The following is a 14,931-nucleotide window of genomic DNA, read 5'->3' on the forward strand; positions in this document are numbered from 1 at the left end:
CTTTATTTATTTAATAAATAAATTAAAATAAATAATAATTTTATGAAATCACTTTTGGCCTCTAAACATTGATATGTCACTTTTCTAAATCATATTATAAATAAATCAAATTATCTAAACATTTATATTATTATTAAATATTATTTTGTTCATAACCTTACCTTAATTTTAATTAATTTTATTTTATAATTAATTAACTTATCAAATAAAAATTGTTATTAATCAATTTAATTTGGTGGCCTAAACATAGATGTCGCCATAAATTTCGTTGCATCTTCTCATCCTAATTATTAATTATTTAAATTAATCAATAAATTATTAACAAATTAATTTTTTTAAAATTGTTTTAAAAATGTTCTAATAAACAAAATTTAACTATTTATATATAGATGTCACCAAAATGATTTTTGAAACAATCGTGAATATAGTCGTATTTTCATGTCAGAACCGCAATTAATATAGCTGTAAATAGTAAAATGGGAATTTCTCCTCTACTCCGGAAGCTAACGCTTCCGGTGAGTTTAAAGCGATAATAAACAGTATGGAGAACGAACCTTATGTAGCTGATTGTCCCGAAATGAGTGCCTCACCCGAAGAAAGTATTGGAATCGAGCCTGAACTACCCGAGGTGATAGTAGAGATAAAAGAGGAAGTTGTAGATCAGGACTGTGTACAGGAACAAACGGGGCGAAAACGGCAAAAAGCGCCCCGAAAAGGGATACCAGTAAAAAGGGTAAAACCATCTAACACACCTGAACCAAACACGTGTAGCGAAAAGGACTTTAGGCACCTTTTAGAAACGGTTAAGTCGAAAACAGGAGGCAAGAGTGCTTCCATACAATTGTGGCAATTTTTGGTGGGGTTGTTATCTGTGCCTGAAAATAAGGAGTGCATTAGATGGACGGGTAACGGTTTGGAGTTTAAATTAGTGGATCCTGCTGAAGTAATGATGGTTTATATCAAGATTGTTATCTAAAATGAGTTTATTTGTTTTAGGTGGCTAGAAGATGGGGTTCCGTTAAAAATAGACCAAATATGAATTACGAGAAATTAAGCAGGGCTTTTAGGTATTATTATGAAAAAGGGATCATGCAAAAAGTTTCAGGTAAAACATTATCTTTGCAATGATGAGTTTAATAAATGACAGATAATGGGGATTTTCATGTTTTCAGTTGGTACTGACTTAGGTTAATTTAAATTAATGCTAAAAACAATTTTTGATAAACATGTTATTGATATAATTAAAATTTAATTCACAATCTAAGTTGATAATAAATATTAAAGTATTTGGTTTATCTAAAAAGTAACCGAGATAAAACTACTTCCGGTTTTAATATCCTATTCCACCTTGATTATTAGTCAACTTCATGGTCATTTATATCAATAATTATTTCTGTAAATATAATTATTATGTAAATAATAATATTTTGTGTTTTAGGTGGAGTATATGTGTACAAATTCGTCTGTGACTCACAAATTATAATAAATTTAATGAACGACCTACGTGATGATTTCATAGAAATGTTAAATTATACTCCCACAAACGGATTACCTAAGATACTATAATAGTTTTGTTATGGATATACAAAGATTTATTAAAAAAATTAAAGAAAAAGGGTAAATAAATAATGTTAAGGTAAATAAACTTCAATATTTTAAGATCTCAAGCACCTGTTGTATAATCAAGAATTGTTGTTTATTTTATTGTAAAGAACTATTTTGAAAATATTGAAGTTGTATATTTTTCTTGTATATATAAATAAATAATGTATGGATGGGGTTTATATTTGACTATATAAAATATAATTTTATGAAAAAAAATTTGTAGTTTGAAAGAGTTGGAGAATTCCTTCACAGCACTAGGCCCCAGTGGGCCCTTTGTACATCCCCACAATTTACAATTCATTTAGGGATCAGAAAATTTCTTTAAGTCCGCAATTTTTGGCCATGGTATGCCAAAAATGGATTTCCTTAAGAACCCAAGTTTAAAGAGTCACAAACAGAGAGTCATCAAGTTGTTGATGATTGGTGAGGAGCCTCAAGTCACTTTTTGATTTTCTCAGGAACTGAGTAGTCCTCTTCTGGTAAGGGTAGAGCAGAGTATTTTTTTGCAAAGATATCTACTGCAGTCTCAACCCAACTATCGCAAAAAGCTCGATGGAAGATAGAGTTAGCGGTACAAACGATTTAGGGGACACCAGTGTCTTCGTAGCCGCACGTTTCGGCAGTCTGTCAGACAGATTACGACGTTTTTCCTAACTTTTTTGGAGTTGATGATCACATTAGCTGCTATATTCATAGCAGTTATTTCAGCCTAAGCAGTCGTGCAGTATGACACTATTGAAATGGAAAGGTGCAGATGGAAATCATGCAAGAAAATTTCCGCACCAGAGCCTCCAGCCTTCTTTGATCTATCAGTATAGATGGTCGTCTCAATGCCAAAGTGTGACCTGTTTAACAAAGTAGGTGTGCTGTAGTATGTGCGAGCTTCCCTCCTTGAAGCAAGAGGCTTACAAACAGCCTCACTCCAGAGTTCGCTCCAGACTATTCCCATTTTTACAACCTGCTTATTATCTACTGATCGCAATCGCAGCAACGCCATCACGGCCACCTCCCTGATAAAAATATGTAGGGGCTGCACGTTTAGCATAGTTTCCATCGCGATCGTGGGTATCGATCTCATGGCGCCCGTAATTATAAGCAGGCCAGTCGTTGCAGTTCGTGCAGCAATCTAGCCTTAGATGCATGTTTTAATGCTGTGCACTTAACTATGGCTCCGTGGGTGTTATCACAGAAGTGTAGATCCACATTGAAACCCTCGCATTTAATCCCCAAATAGTCCCAATTGACCTTCGACATTGGATGAGTACAATCTTTTTTGGTTTTGAAAAAAGATTTATTTTTTAATCTAAATTCCAATTATATTTTAAAAACAAGTTAATTTATCTATCTTAAAACATATAAATAACTTTCTTAACCCATAGATCAAAACCGTATTTACATGCAATATCGGAAAAATGATGAGCTCTAAGATACGCAACTTTGCCTTCATTTAACCATTTCTGTATCTCTTATGCTTTCTGAGATCCCAATGGTGGGGGTCGAATTTGGATTACCTGTGTACTACCATGTACATGTATTCATGTTTCTGATAATTACATGAAGCACTCTTTTTCCCAGAGACACGGTTAAACGAATGACAAGATTATTGGCTCTCCATTCAGCTAGGAAACACATCAAGGTTAAGGACATACATACATATAATACTCAATGCCTAAAACTTCCATGTAACTTTTACTTGTATTTGCCAAATTTCCTCCTGGAATCCCAAGGTCAAGGTTGCACAGTTTGACCTTATTATACTAACAATAAGACGTATTGAAGAAGTACTGTAACAAATAACGAAAAACCAAAATGTGCTAAACAAGTTATTAACCCTCGCGTACCATGTAACTTATAGTGGATACATGCTAAGTGTAGGGCAAAATCCCATTGTAACCTCATGTGGATTAATTACTTACTTAGGTGTGTAACCAGACTAACTAGTAAAGGAAACATTATAAGGCAGTTTGGTACGCAAGCGGTTTAGATTCCTTTTTGTATTGATAAAATGTTGCTTTTATTTTTATTTTATATAAAATATATAACAAAAAAATATTTTATTCTTAAACTAAACTTTAAATATACTTAATTATCTTCTTCACTGCTAGAATCACTACTTGAATATACAATTGTCCTTTGGTTTGGGTTTATACAAAACAAATCCTCTCCATCATTTTCAAGTTTTTCCTCAAAAATTGAAGGAATAGCATTATTTTTTCTTAAAAATTTGATATAATTGTCCGTTGGAACTTTAACAATTTCCGGAAAATTTCCACCTACATCTTCGACAATAACCAACTTATTTACTTTAACCCACACGGTTTTTTGAAAACGCGAATTTAAAATTGCTTTAAAAACGATCTCGTCTTCACCGAGAACATCAAAAATATGATTTGGATTTTTATAAATTACTTTTACAATTTTTTGGTTGTCTTTAGGTAGCTCAAATTCTTCTTGGAGAATATCCAGATAAATATTTTTAGTTTTATTCATTCCTATAAAAAATAAAGATTTTTAATACATATTTAATTAAGACTCAACATGCTAACCATTTTTATTTGTACCAAAAATTCGTTGTTCCATTCGCTTTTTTAATTGCTTCATAAATATTTAAACTTTCCCCGTTTCGAATTCCGTATCCTTTTTCCAAACCGTGCGGATTTGAGGGTGTTTTACAATCTTGTTTTGAATCTTTCCTTAAAACCTCATCGATTTCAACAGATGAGAAAAAAGCCACGCTTTGGGGAAGATCGTAAAGTCCTAATTTTAACGAACAAAACGATCTTGTTAACAAATTTGTTACATGCATTGCTAAAGCTGCTTGATATTTATATTTTTCTGGTACTAAATACCTAATTTCATCGTGAAAACTCAAACAAAACCTTGCTTTATCACCCATTATCCATCTCATACAAACTAGCATTAAATGAAGAAAATCAACGGCGCCACTTTGGACCACCCAATTAATTCTTGTTGGAAGAAAGCGATCGGTTTCCATTGAAGATGGTTCCAAAGCTCGACTTAACCGTGATGTTAAGAATGGTGTAACAGGTGATGGAGTACCAGCGATTTCTTCTAAACGATTAAACATAGCAGACTCAGTTCCTCCTACCCATTTTGATTTTAAAAACATGTCATCAATTTTTTTACCATGTAGTTTCGATAATTGATGTGCCTGCCATTTTGTGTATGGAACATCAGAAAAATCATGAATATAATCACTTTTTAAATGATACGTCAGTTTTCCTTTAGTTAAAGTGAACATTTTATTAGCTTTTGATCTTGCTTCACTTTCACTCATCGATGGATTAAATTGTTTAATTAATCTTTCAGCAAAATTTTGACCCGCGCCATAAATTCGTGCATAATTTATTACTTTAGCATGATCTCTTGAGATTCCAACAGCTTTTGCCGTTACACTATGCATATCAGTCCCGCTCGCTTTATCCCCACTTAAAGTCATCCACCCTAATGGAGTTGCAGCATGCATCTTATAAGTTGCATCACCGATTACAGAAGCTATCCATAATTCTTGGGAATCAACGTCAGCCCCGATTATACAATAACCGGGTGGTGCTTGAACCATGGCTCTTAATTCAGAACCAACTCTTTCGGGGTGAGCATTTGAAGCTGTCATCCAAGTTGCTTCGACAGCCCGACGTGTTAAAGTCCCCGAAACCACAACTTGCGGGATGATAGCACCAAGTTTTTCTTTAAGATTGGTCCAAACTACCATTTGATTTGTGATACGATCTCGATTATTTCTCCAATATGACATTTGTCGAGCGATTGATAAAACTTTTTCAGCACTTTCCGTGTCGCCAGCTAAGACATTTTCGGAAAATTTAGTTAAAAAGTCTTTTGCTAAGGGATTCCCAACGTGAAACGAAGCCCCATCTTTATGCGGGAGTTTAAAGAAGAAACAACAGTCTTCAATAATCGTGTTACACCAAATTCCCGTTCCTTTATAAAGCCCGTTTGAGTGATCCTTTTTTAATTTACTATAATATTCTTTTCGGGATAAATTAGTTTCGACATCTTTTCCGATATTAATTTCGCTTGTATTCGCCTCGTTTGATTTTTGAGTTAAAATCGGACATTTTATTAATAAGTTTTTTAAGGGAAGTTTTCGTTCGGTTTCGGTGTCGTTATTAAAAGGGACGAGGAGACCCCAACCTTGTTCTCTTATATAATGCAAAGGATAACCCTCCCAAGTTAAATTCAATAATTTTGGAGTAACCTGCATGGATGTTGTTATTAAATGAGGACCAGGAATCCAATTCTCTTCAGAAAATTTAGTACAAAGCTTTCTGTACCAATTTGGATAACCCGGAAGTAACGTTTTAACAGCTGGAAGAAACGATTTAGTTTCTTCTAAATAAGAAAATTTTTTATTTAATTTATCAACACTTATTAAATTAGAGGTTAAATTTGAAAAAATAAATTCAGGTTCATCTTCGTTTTGATTTAAAGAATAATTTTGATCCTTTTTTGTTGTTTTAACGGCCTTTTTTAATTTAATATTTTTAACATCCCAATCTAAATCCCACAGCCAAATATCTTCTTTATATTTCGCACCATGTAATAATTGGCACGCTAAATCAGCCCTTTTCGCTAAAAGTAATCGACTTTCGATTTCTAAATCTTGGTAAGTTTGATCGGATTCTTCGATATACCTCTCCCAATTCGAATTAACCGGTAAAAAGGCCGTGGAAAGTTCTAACATGCCGGCTAAAGTCGCTGGGTGTGGAAATCGATCCAAAAATAACGGGTATAACTCTTTTAAAACATTAAACGTAGCTATCACATCATTAGCACAATAATCCATAAGATTATAAAAATCGGCTTTAATTTCGGATAAGGTGCCGTTAAAAAAAACATTTCTTGCTTCCTTTTCGATTGGTTTTCCACAATATAATTTATGAACATCGCTTAAAGAATTTAAAGAACTTCGATCTTGCCAAGATTCTTCGTGTTCGTTTGATTTTGATTTTAAAACCGCCCTTTGATAACTTGTTATCCCACTTACGCAAATATGTAAAGACATTGTATCTAAAAATCTTGTTGAGGTGTTTTCAATTTGGTATTGTTCTTTAATTTTAGAACGATCGAAAGATACGTTGTGACCAACGATAATTTTGGGGATTTTACCAAGAGGGATTAAAGAATTATCTAAATAAAAATGATTCGTAATAGGCTTTGAGGAGCCCTCTAATAATGATGGGCTAACCCAACCATACCAAGCTTTACTTGATACGGCTGTTGCTAAGGTTGGGGTTTTTCCTGCTAACATACACACTTCAACATCAAAAACTAAGCATTCCTCTAAAGGTGCTTCAACTTTTTCAACTTTGTCTTTGGTGTAACGCGTCCAACCTTCCTGCATTAACCAATCGTTTGGTTTATCAGGAATTTTTAGAAGCAAATCATCAATAACTTTTTTATATGGTTGAGCTTGATCGTTTGAAATTTTCCAAAAATGCTCCTCAAGGTTTTTTCCTTCTAACGGAGGAATAACAAAGTTAACATCTTCTAATAAACCACCTTCATCTTTGATACCAAATTTTTTTAATTGCAACCTACAACTCTCTACAGTTTGTGATGATAAATTATCATTCGGCAAATTTTTGAAAATTTGATCATAAATTGGGGTTGAAAGCATTTGTACGCCCATATGATTCATTCTAGGACCTTTTTTTAGTTCAAAATGAGGTGTAATATTTGTAGTAAAAGCTAGGGGATCTTTTTGTGGCTTTTTTCTCGTCGTTGAAGGTAGAAATACCTTTTTTGTTACTCGAGGATATATTTCTGAGAAATTTTTTTTATTTAATACGCTTAATAAGTTTGTTTTTGATATGGTTAACATGTTGAATCTAGAAATTACAAAAAACTATTTAATATTAAATTTTTTATATTGAACGAAAAAGTTAGGTTATGTTAAAAAAAAATACTAAAGTCTTAACTTTATCAATTAAAAACCACGAGAATAACAAATTTATGTTGATCTTAAACTTACTTTTTCAAATAACAACCAATTATTAAAGAACTTAAACAATCACAACTAAACGTGAGGTTTTTTTATACCTAATATAGGTTATGTTTACTACTGTGAAATTAGAAATGTTATACGTTTTTCTCGTCCTTGAAGGTAAAATACCTTTTTGGTTACTCGAGGATATATGTATTTCTGAGAAATTTTTTTTATTTAATACGCTTAATAAGTTTGTTTTTGATATGGTTAACATGTTGAATCTAGAAATTACAAAAAACTATTTAATATTAAATTTTTTATATTGAACGGAAAAGTTAGGTTATGTTAAAGAAAACAGGTCTTAACTTTATCAATTAAAAACCACGAGAATGATCAGAATTTATGCTGATCTTAAACTTACTTTTTCAAATAACAACCAATTCTTGATGAACTTATTTAAAACTAAACGTGAGGTTTCTTATGCCTAATATAGGTTATGTTTACTACTGTGAAATTAGAAACCATCTGTCAAAAATGTCAAAATAAATTTTGCTCAAAATTTATTAAATATAATTAATTATAAATTAATTATAATATAATTGAAAGAAGCTTTAAACTGTTTTTGGTTTATTTATTTCTTTCTACAATCTTTAATCTTTATCTTGCATAAAAAGTTTAGTAAGAAATCTTTAAAGGTTATGTTATGAAGTGCAATAAAAACAGAGAAATTCATAAAAACTATGGACACTGAGCCTGAAATAAAAATAAAGCAAGAACCAAATTATAAAGAGGAAACTATAAACTTTATATCACCGGATGAGGAAGAATTCTCACAAGATATACCAGACGAAGTTAAAATAGAGGATGTTCAAACTAATTTTTATTACATCTGTAAAGTTTGTCAAAAAAACTTTGATTCTGAAACAGATTTACAAGAACACCTCAAAGAACCAGCGCTTACAAAAACTTATCAATGTTGCGCTTGCGATAAATCTTTCAGGGATACATTCCAATTAACAGTCCATACACGAAAACATACCGGTGATAAACCATACGTATGTAGTATTTGTTCGAAACGATTTACAATCAGTGGCAATTTAAAAACTCACATGAGAACTCACACGGGTGAAAGAAGATATGAATGTCATAATTGTAAAAAGAAATTTATTCAATTCGCCCACCTTCAAGAACATATCATATCACACGGTGAAGATAGACCATTTAAATGTTCTTTATGTGGAGGTCAATTTATGACACAAAGAAGATTAACTAGACATATGAAAATACACGAAAAGAAACCAGACATAATCAGTAATACAATTAGCGATTCTGATGGTACTTTTAAATGTGATATTTGTTTGAATTCTTTTCAATCATCGCGAGGTTTCAACAGACATTTTAGTCGTATTCATGTAGAGGGGGTTGACGAATCAAGTTTAAAATGTAAATTATGTGATAAGAAACTAAATGCTAAACGGCAACTAACGCGACATATGAAAGCTCATTTAGGTGTAAAACCGTATTCTTGCAAAATTTGTGATCGTAATTTTCCATCATCTCAAAATCGTGATCGGCACATGAAAATTCATACGGGCGAGAAACCTTATTCTTGTCCAACATGTAAAAAAGGTTTCGTTTGTGAAGCTAACATGAAAAGGCATGTACGAATTCACACTGGAGAGAAACCTTATGATTGTAAAATTTGTGGAAAACGATTTTCACATAGTACTTCTGTTAAAGAACATATGGTGGTGCATGATAAAACTAAAGTGGTCGAATGTGGAATTTGTGGGGCTGGTTTTGGGATTAGAAAGAGATTGTTGGAACATGTTAGAAGAAAGCATTTGTCAAAAAATAATGAAACAATTAATAAAATAGATAATTTGGTTGTTGTAAAAGAGGAAATTAATGAGGAAGATTATTATTCTAATATTCATGATGAATATACTGACAAAGTGGAAAGGGTTGATATTAAAGTTGAGAATCAAAACATTTATTGAAATAATATAATTATTTGTTGATGATATTTTTGTATGTTTTAAGAATAAGTTGATTTTTTAATAGTATAATAGTATGTAAGAATAAAAAATAAAGAAAAAGGACATTGTAAACTTGTATTGACAAAATTAACCTTACGCAATACACCTTAGGAAACATAACTAACATTTCCCAATCTATCTGACGTTGTTCAACGTCTATACCCTTACCCTTAATTTTTCCCTGGAGTCATTAAGCTTAGTAAACATAGCTAACCTTTTTGAATCTAATTGGCATTGAGTATCGTCCGTAACTTTAAGATGACCTTCACCTTAACAATGACCTCCAGGTAAACATTTTTTGCATGGAGATTATTGACTCTAGTGAACAATACTAAACCTACTCAAGATTTCTCACCTGTGTTATTAACCTGTAAACAAAATCATCATTACCTCAGAAAATATAACTGACCCATCATAATCTGCTAAATAAAACTTCATCACCTTTGGATTGCTCACGGCTATAGCGCGACATTGATGCTCTTTATTACAGCTCACATTTCATAACACTCATCAACCCTGAAAAATGTAATGTTATTTCTTTTACAAGGAAGGTGAGCACGATGAGATACGATTACAACCTGAGTTGTGTAAATTAAGTAATGAGACTGATTTTTTGCAATTTTTTTTTATTAGAATAGATTTACAATTCAATATTGTCTCCGTCCAAATAACTTCCTTCTGAAGCCACACAGCGCTGAAGTTCTTCCAATCCTCATAGCACTGCTGGAACTGCGATACTGGAATAGCCTTCAGCTTCAGCTGAAGAGGAAAAAGCACAAGGACTCAAGTCAGGTGTATAAGGAGACTGAGGAGCTACAGGAATGTTTTTACCGGTCAAAAACTCATTTATTGAAATTGCTGTGTGGGAAGGCGCATTATCGTGATCCAACACCCAGTTGTTCTCGATGTTTGTCTCACACGAATGACCCTTTTTCGAAGTTTTTAAAAAACCTCTGGGTAAAAGTGTTGATTGATCGTTTGGTCTTGAGGCACAAACTGTTTGGACGGATTGTACTCAAACACCTAAGATTCAACACCCAATCGATTCCAAAAAGTCAAGGCACCTTTCCCTCCTGTTGTCCTTTTGGTCTTGTGAAAAGTTTTTTTGGAACCATTTTTAAGCAGATGTTTCTCATCTCGAATTCAAAATCTGATGAAATTTTCAAATCCTTGAAGATGAAGGAGTGTCGCTTCATGGTTTATCCGTAGGCCTGCTGAAATTTTGCAAAAGTTTCCATTGCACTACGCCCAAATCTGAATCAAAACCTGATTGCACACCGTTGCTCGAAATTAATAAGCAATAAGGGTGTGGTGTTAGGCGACAGAAATTTGATGTTAACAAAGTTATATGTAGGATGGCCTTCTTCAATATTTGGAGAATGAGCAGTAGCATTGTCCATAAGTAGCACACATTTAAGAGGCAGTTTCGTTTCCTCAATATGTGTTTTAACAGAAGGAGCAAAAACGTCATTCAACAAAATACGTATCATAGCTTGTTGTTTGAATGCTGTTTGTATGCGAAGCCGTTGCTGTGCGTAGGATTTTTGTACTGCGAATCACTTTCGCCCCTGTTCGCTCCATACGTTCTGTGGGTTCGTGAAGTGAAGCAAAATATGTTCACAAATTGAGACGTTCGTGCTCCGAGGTATCACCATAGAACAGATATAGAGACTATAGTAAGACTATTGCAGACTTGCAATTCGACACACCTCCGCAGTAACAATCACAACCTTAATGCCATTAGGCCTGTCTTGGCTCAAGAGTTCTGTAGTTTCGAACAGTTCTGAACCTTTCCGAGTATACGCAATATATGCAATATGTATGCGCAGAAAGTTTCAGAACTTTGGAAATAAGATATGCAGTTTTCGAATAAGCGATTCTGTACGGCATTATGTTGATTTGGTGGATTTTGCTAATCGTATTAGAGAAAAAGTTATTCATTCACTTTCATTGAATCACTTATGAACATTCATGGAATCTTAAGGGTAAATATAGAAAACTTCGGCATTTACTTTCTAAACTAGACGAAACTGCAACAAGAGATTTTATATATCTTATTGGGATTGTTACAATGAGGTTGCTAATGACAAACCTGATATAAATAAAGTTGTATTAAATGAAAGAAGTCCTAATGGGGTTGAACTTGATTATTATCTGCAGTGTCCAACTCCTAAAAGAGATACTAATTCCTGTGAATGGGAGTACTAAGTAATAGGTTTTAATATCCGGCCGGATTTTAAAAAATGACCGAATAGGCCGGGTACCGAATAGTTGCGGGAAATCCGTTCCACCACTACTGGAGATCTTATAATATATAGAAGTAAATTGTAACAAATTCAATCCCCCAGTATCTAGTTACATCGATATGACGATTAAATAGAAGATCATAATCATTAACATACAAAATAATGATAATAATTGCTTTGCATGGGCGCTTACGTCCGCAATGTACCAACCCACCGCACCACCACAAAGAACATCATCATATTTACTTTACGTTGAATTCCAACAGTTTGGAATTTCCAGTTAGCATGATAGACATACCAAAATTAAAAAAAAAAACGAACATAAAAGATTCGTCAGCAAAGGTTGCTTGAAGATCACTCGTTGTGATTATTATTGGTGTGATTTAACAATGCCATTCTGGACCTAGCACAAATTTAGTTAATTTTGATGATGGCACAAAGTAATACGCAACGCAAATCTGTAACAATAAGGCCTGGTGCACACTTGCGACCACGAACTTCCTACACACCTATATAGGTTGTTTCAGCGAGACCGGTCATTAGACGTTTCTGAGGTTCTGGCCAAAATAAAAATTTGAGAATTCAGATTTAAATATTATCAATTGCGTTCTCTTTGACTAAAATATTTTCATATTTCTAGCACTTCCGGTTATATCGAAAATCGCCATCTACTTTATTTTTTTTAAATGGAACACCTGTATATTTTTACAAGTTTGGATTTGTCTGCTTTCAAGGTTTATGAATAACTTTACTTTTTGCAATTTGATTCGGCCGTTCTCGAGTTATTCGAATTTTTCTAGAAAAATTTGCTCCAGCAGACATTTGTTCAAAAAATCAGAGGACACTCGATTTTTGAAATACCAATTTAGGATTCAGAATAGAGGTGTCAACCGATACTTGTACCTGTTACTTTGGAACAGGTATTTGTATGTTGTTCCTTGGAACAGTTACTAAATTTAAAAAATAACAGGTACAAAATACTAGTTCTGTAAATGTTATCGATTTCTTCTCTACGTTACTTATTATATTATTTGGTATGGGTAGGAACAACAAAGATTTGATGTATTTTTTGTAACAACTGTTACCAATAATGAAAAGAAAATGAAATAAGTGAAAATATTATAGTCGAAGAGAACGCAATTGATAATACTTAAGTCTAAATTCTCAAATTTTTATTTTGGCCAGAACCCCAGAAACGTCTAATGAATCGGGTCTAACTAAAAAGGAAGCGTCACCAATAGAAGCAACTATTTCCTTTCAAACATAAATATAAATTAGTTTATGTCACATCAATAAACTATAAAATAATTTTTAAAAATCAATTACAAATTAGTGTATGAATTAAAAAATAAATTTTAATATTAAATTTTTATTTATTTTTCATATAAAACCTCATCCAACTTCTCGTATTTTTCTCATTATTTCTTTCTCAACTAAAGCTTTAATATTACCATCAACATTAGGAATTTCCGTATTTGTTCGAACAGATAACTAAAAAAAGAACAAATTAATCATACTTATACAAAAAACCCAATTCTTTTTACTTCAATTTGTTGAACTAATTTAATTTCTCGAAGTCCACAAATAAAATTACTAATTTTACAACTATCCAAACTACCCAATCGTCCCGTTCTTCCTACTCTATGAATGTAATCAGAGGCATATAAAGGAAAATCATAATTAATAACATGTTTAACATCTTTTATATCTAAACCGCGGCTTCCAACGTCCGTTGATGACAAAATTTTCACTTCGTCGTTAATAAATTGTTTCCATTGGTCAACTCGAATATGATAATTCATTTCTCCGTTAATATTGGCGCATTTTAAGCCGTTTTCTCGTAAAAACATTGCGAGCCAATTACAAGATTCATTTCGGTTGGTAAAAATTAATAATTTTGATTTCGCATTCTTAGCAATGCTTAATAAATGGCCAGGTCGTGCAGATTGTGAAAGTCTTAAAAATTTTTGATTTACATTCAATAAAGGCCGATGTAATCGATCTGATTTTATAGTAACCAACTGTTCAGTGATGGGTTGTAAGAAATCTGGTATATTTTTAGGTAAAGTAGCAGAAACTAAAATAAATTGAGATTGAGAAACCCTTTTAGTAATTAAACCAATTCTATCATTAAAACTATCATCGAGTAAGGTGTCAGCTTCGTCAAAAACGGTGTGTGCTACATCTTTAAGTTTATATATACCAGCTGTACTTAGTTTTCCTATTACACCTGGTGTTGCAATTAAGATGTCTATATCGTCGAATAAGGGGTTAATCATCATTTTTTTTGTTCTTCCCCCAACCAAAACATGAATACTTACATTCATTGCATCACAAAGTGGTTTTGCTACATCTCCTATTTGGAATGCTAATTCTCTATTTGGTACGACAATCAAAGCTTTTGGGGTATTTAAATCATTCGCCTTTTCTTTGGCTACATTTTGAATAATTGGTAATAAATAAGCGATCGTTTTACCACACCCTGTCTCAGCAGCCATCATAACATGTTGTCCGGATTGTATTACAGGAATTGTATTGGCTTGAAAACTTGTTGCTTGTTCAATATTGTTATAGTTTAATACTTTTATTAAAGAATTTTGTATATTAAGCTCATTAAAGTTAATGCTTGGTTTATCATAATTATCTTGCTGGGCGTGTATCATAAAATAATCCCCTGCTGCTTTTCTATGAGCCCAACCTTTGGATGCCAGTGGGATTTCTTTCAATTTTTCGTAAGTTGTGTTTTGATACATATTGAAATCTTTTCTAAAACATGTTATTATAGGTGGGTTAGATGATTTATATCGCCTCGTTTGTAATGTGAAATTTAAAAGCTTTTGGGTACTTTTTAATAAGTTAGAAGTCATTTTCTTTTATTAACACATTACTTTTTTTTGAGGTTAGGTTTTTGTGAGGTTATGTTTTAATTTTATTCTTTTTATATATTTTTTGAAAAAGATTGATTATGTAACTTATGATTAAGAGTTAAATAAATATTTTTAATTAATTTTTGAGCTTTTTGTACATTTTTCAAATAAAATTAATTATAATTTATTTATATTGCAAAAGATGG

The 14,931-nt window shown here is 32.5% G+C and overlaps 5 protein-coding genes across 5 annotated transcripts; 2 read left to right on the top strand and 3 right to left on the bottom strand.

The window, feature by feature from the left end:
- Nucleotides 1-438: 438 nt before the first annotated feature.
- LOC111424109 (protein C-ets-2-like) lies at nt 439-1,784 on the top strand. Its single transcript, XM_023057537.2, has 3 exons — nt 439-943; nt 997-1,105; nt 1,439-1,784. Exons 1-3 carry the CDS (start codon nt 542-544, stop codon nt 1,564-1,566), a joined length of 639 nt encoding a protein of 212 aa, XP_022913305.1. The 5' UTR covers nt 439-541; the 3' UTR covers nt 1,567-1,784.
- Nucleotides 1,785-3,687: 1,903 nt separating this feature from the next.
- LOC139432136 (probable RNA-binding protein EIF1AD) lies at nt 3,688-4,095 on the bottom strand. Its single transcript, XM_071200491.1, has one exon. It carries the CDS (start codon nt 4,093-4,095, stop codon nt 3,688-3,690), a length of 408 nt encoding a protein of 135 aa, XP_071056592.1.
- On the bottom strand, nt 4,010-8,089 carry LOC111424139 (DNA polymerase gamma, catalytic subunit tam). The gene is made up of 4 exons (XM_071199729.1): nt 7,995-8,089; nt 7,619-7,854; nt 4,152-7,475; nt 4,010-4,097 (listed from the first exon to the last, which is right to left on the bottom strand). Exon 3 carries the CDS (start codon nt 7,466-7,468, stop codon nt 4,157-4,159), a length of 3,312 nt encoding a protein of 1,103 aa, XP_071055830.1. The 5' UTR covers nt 7,469-7,475; nt 7,619-7,854; nt 7,995-8,089; the 3' UTR covers nt 4,010-4,097; nt 4,152-4,156.
- On the top strand, nt 8,077-9,684 carry LOC111424140 (gastrula zinc finger protein XlCGF57.1-like). The gene has a single exon (XM_023057572.2). It carries the CDS (start codon nt 8,314-8,316, stop codon nt 9,571-9,573), a length of 1,260 nt encoding a protein of 419 aa, XP_022913340.2. The 5' UTR covers nt 8,077-8,313; the 3' UTR covers nt 9,574-9,684.
- A 3,410-nt stretch (nt 9,685-13,094) lies between these two features.
- Nucleotides 13,095-14,880, bottom strand: LOC111424245 (putative ATP-dependent RNA helicase Dbp21E2). The gene is made up of 2 exons (XM_023057730.2): nt 13,403-14,880; nt 13,095-13,349 (listed from the first exon to the last, which is right to left on the bottom strand). The coding sequence occupies exons 1-2, from the start codon at nt 14,723-14,725 to the stop codon at nt 13,251-13,253; spliced, it is 1,422 nt and encodes a 473-aa protein (XP_022913498.1). The 5' UTR covers nt 14,726-14,880; the 3' UTR covers nt 13,095-13,250.
- Between the last annotated feature and the right edge of the window lie 51 nt (nt 14,881-14,931).

The sequence above is a fragment of the Onthophagus taurus genome, chromosome 11, assembly GCF_036711975.1.
Source record: "Onthophagus taurus isolate NC chromosome 11, IU_Otau_3.0, whole genome shotgun sequence".
NCBI classification, from domain to species: Eukaryota; Metazoa; Arthropoda; class Insecta; order Coleoptera; family Scarabaeidae; genus Onthophagus; species Onthophagus taurus.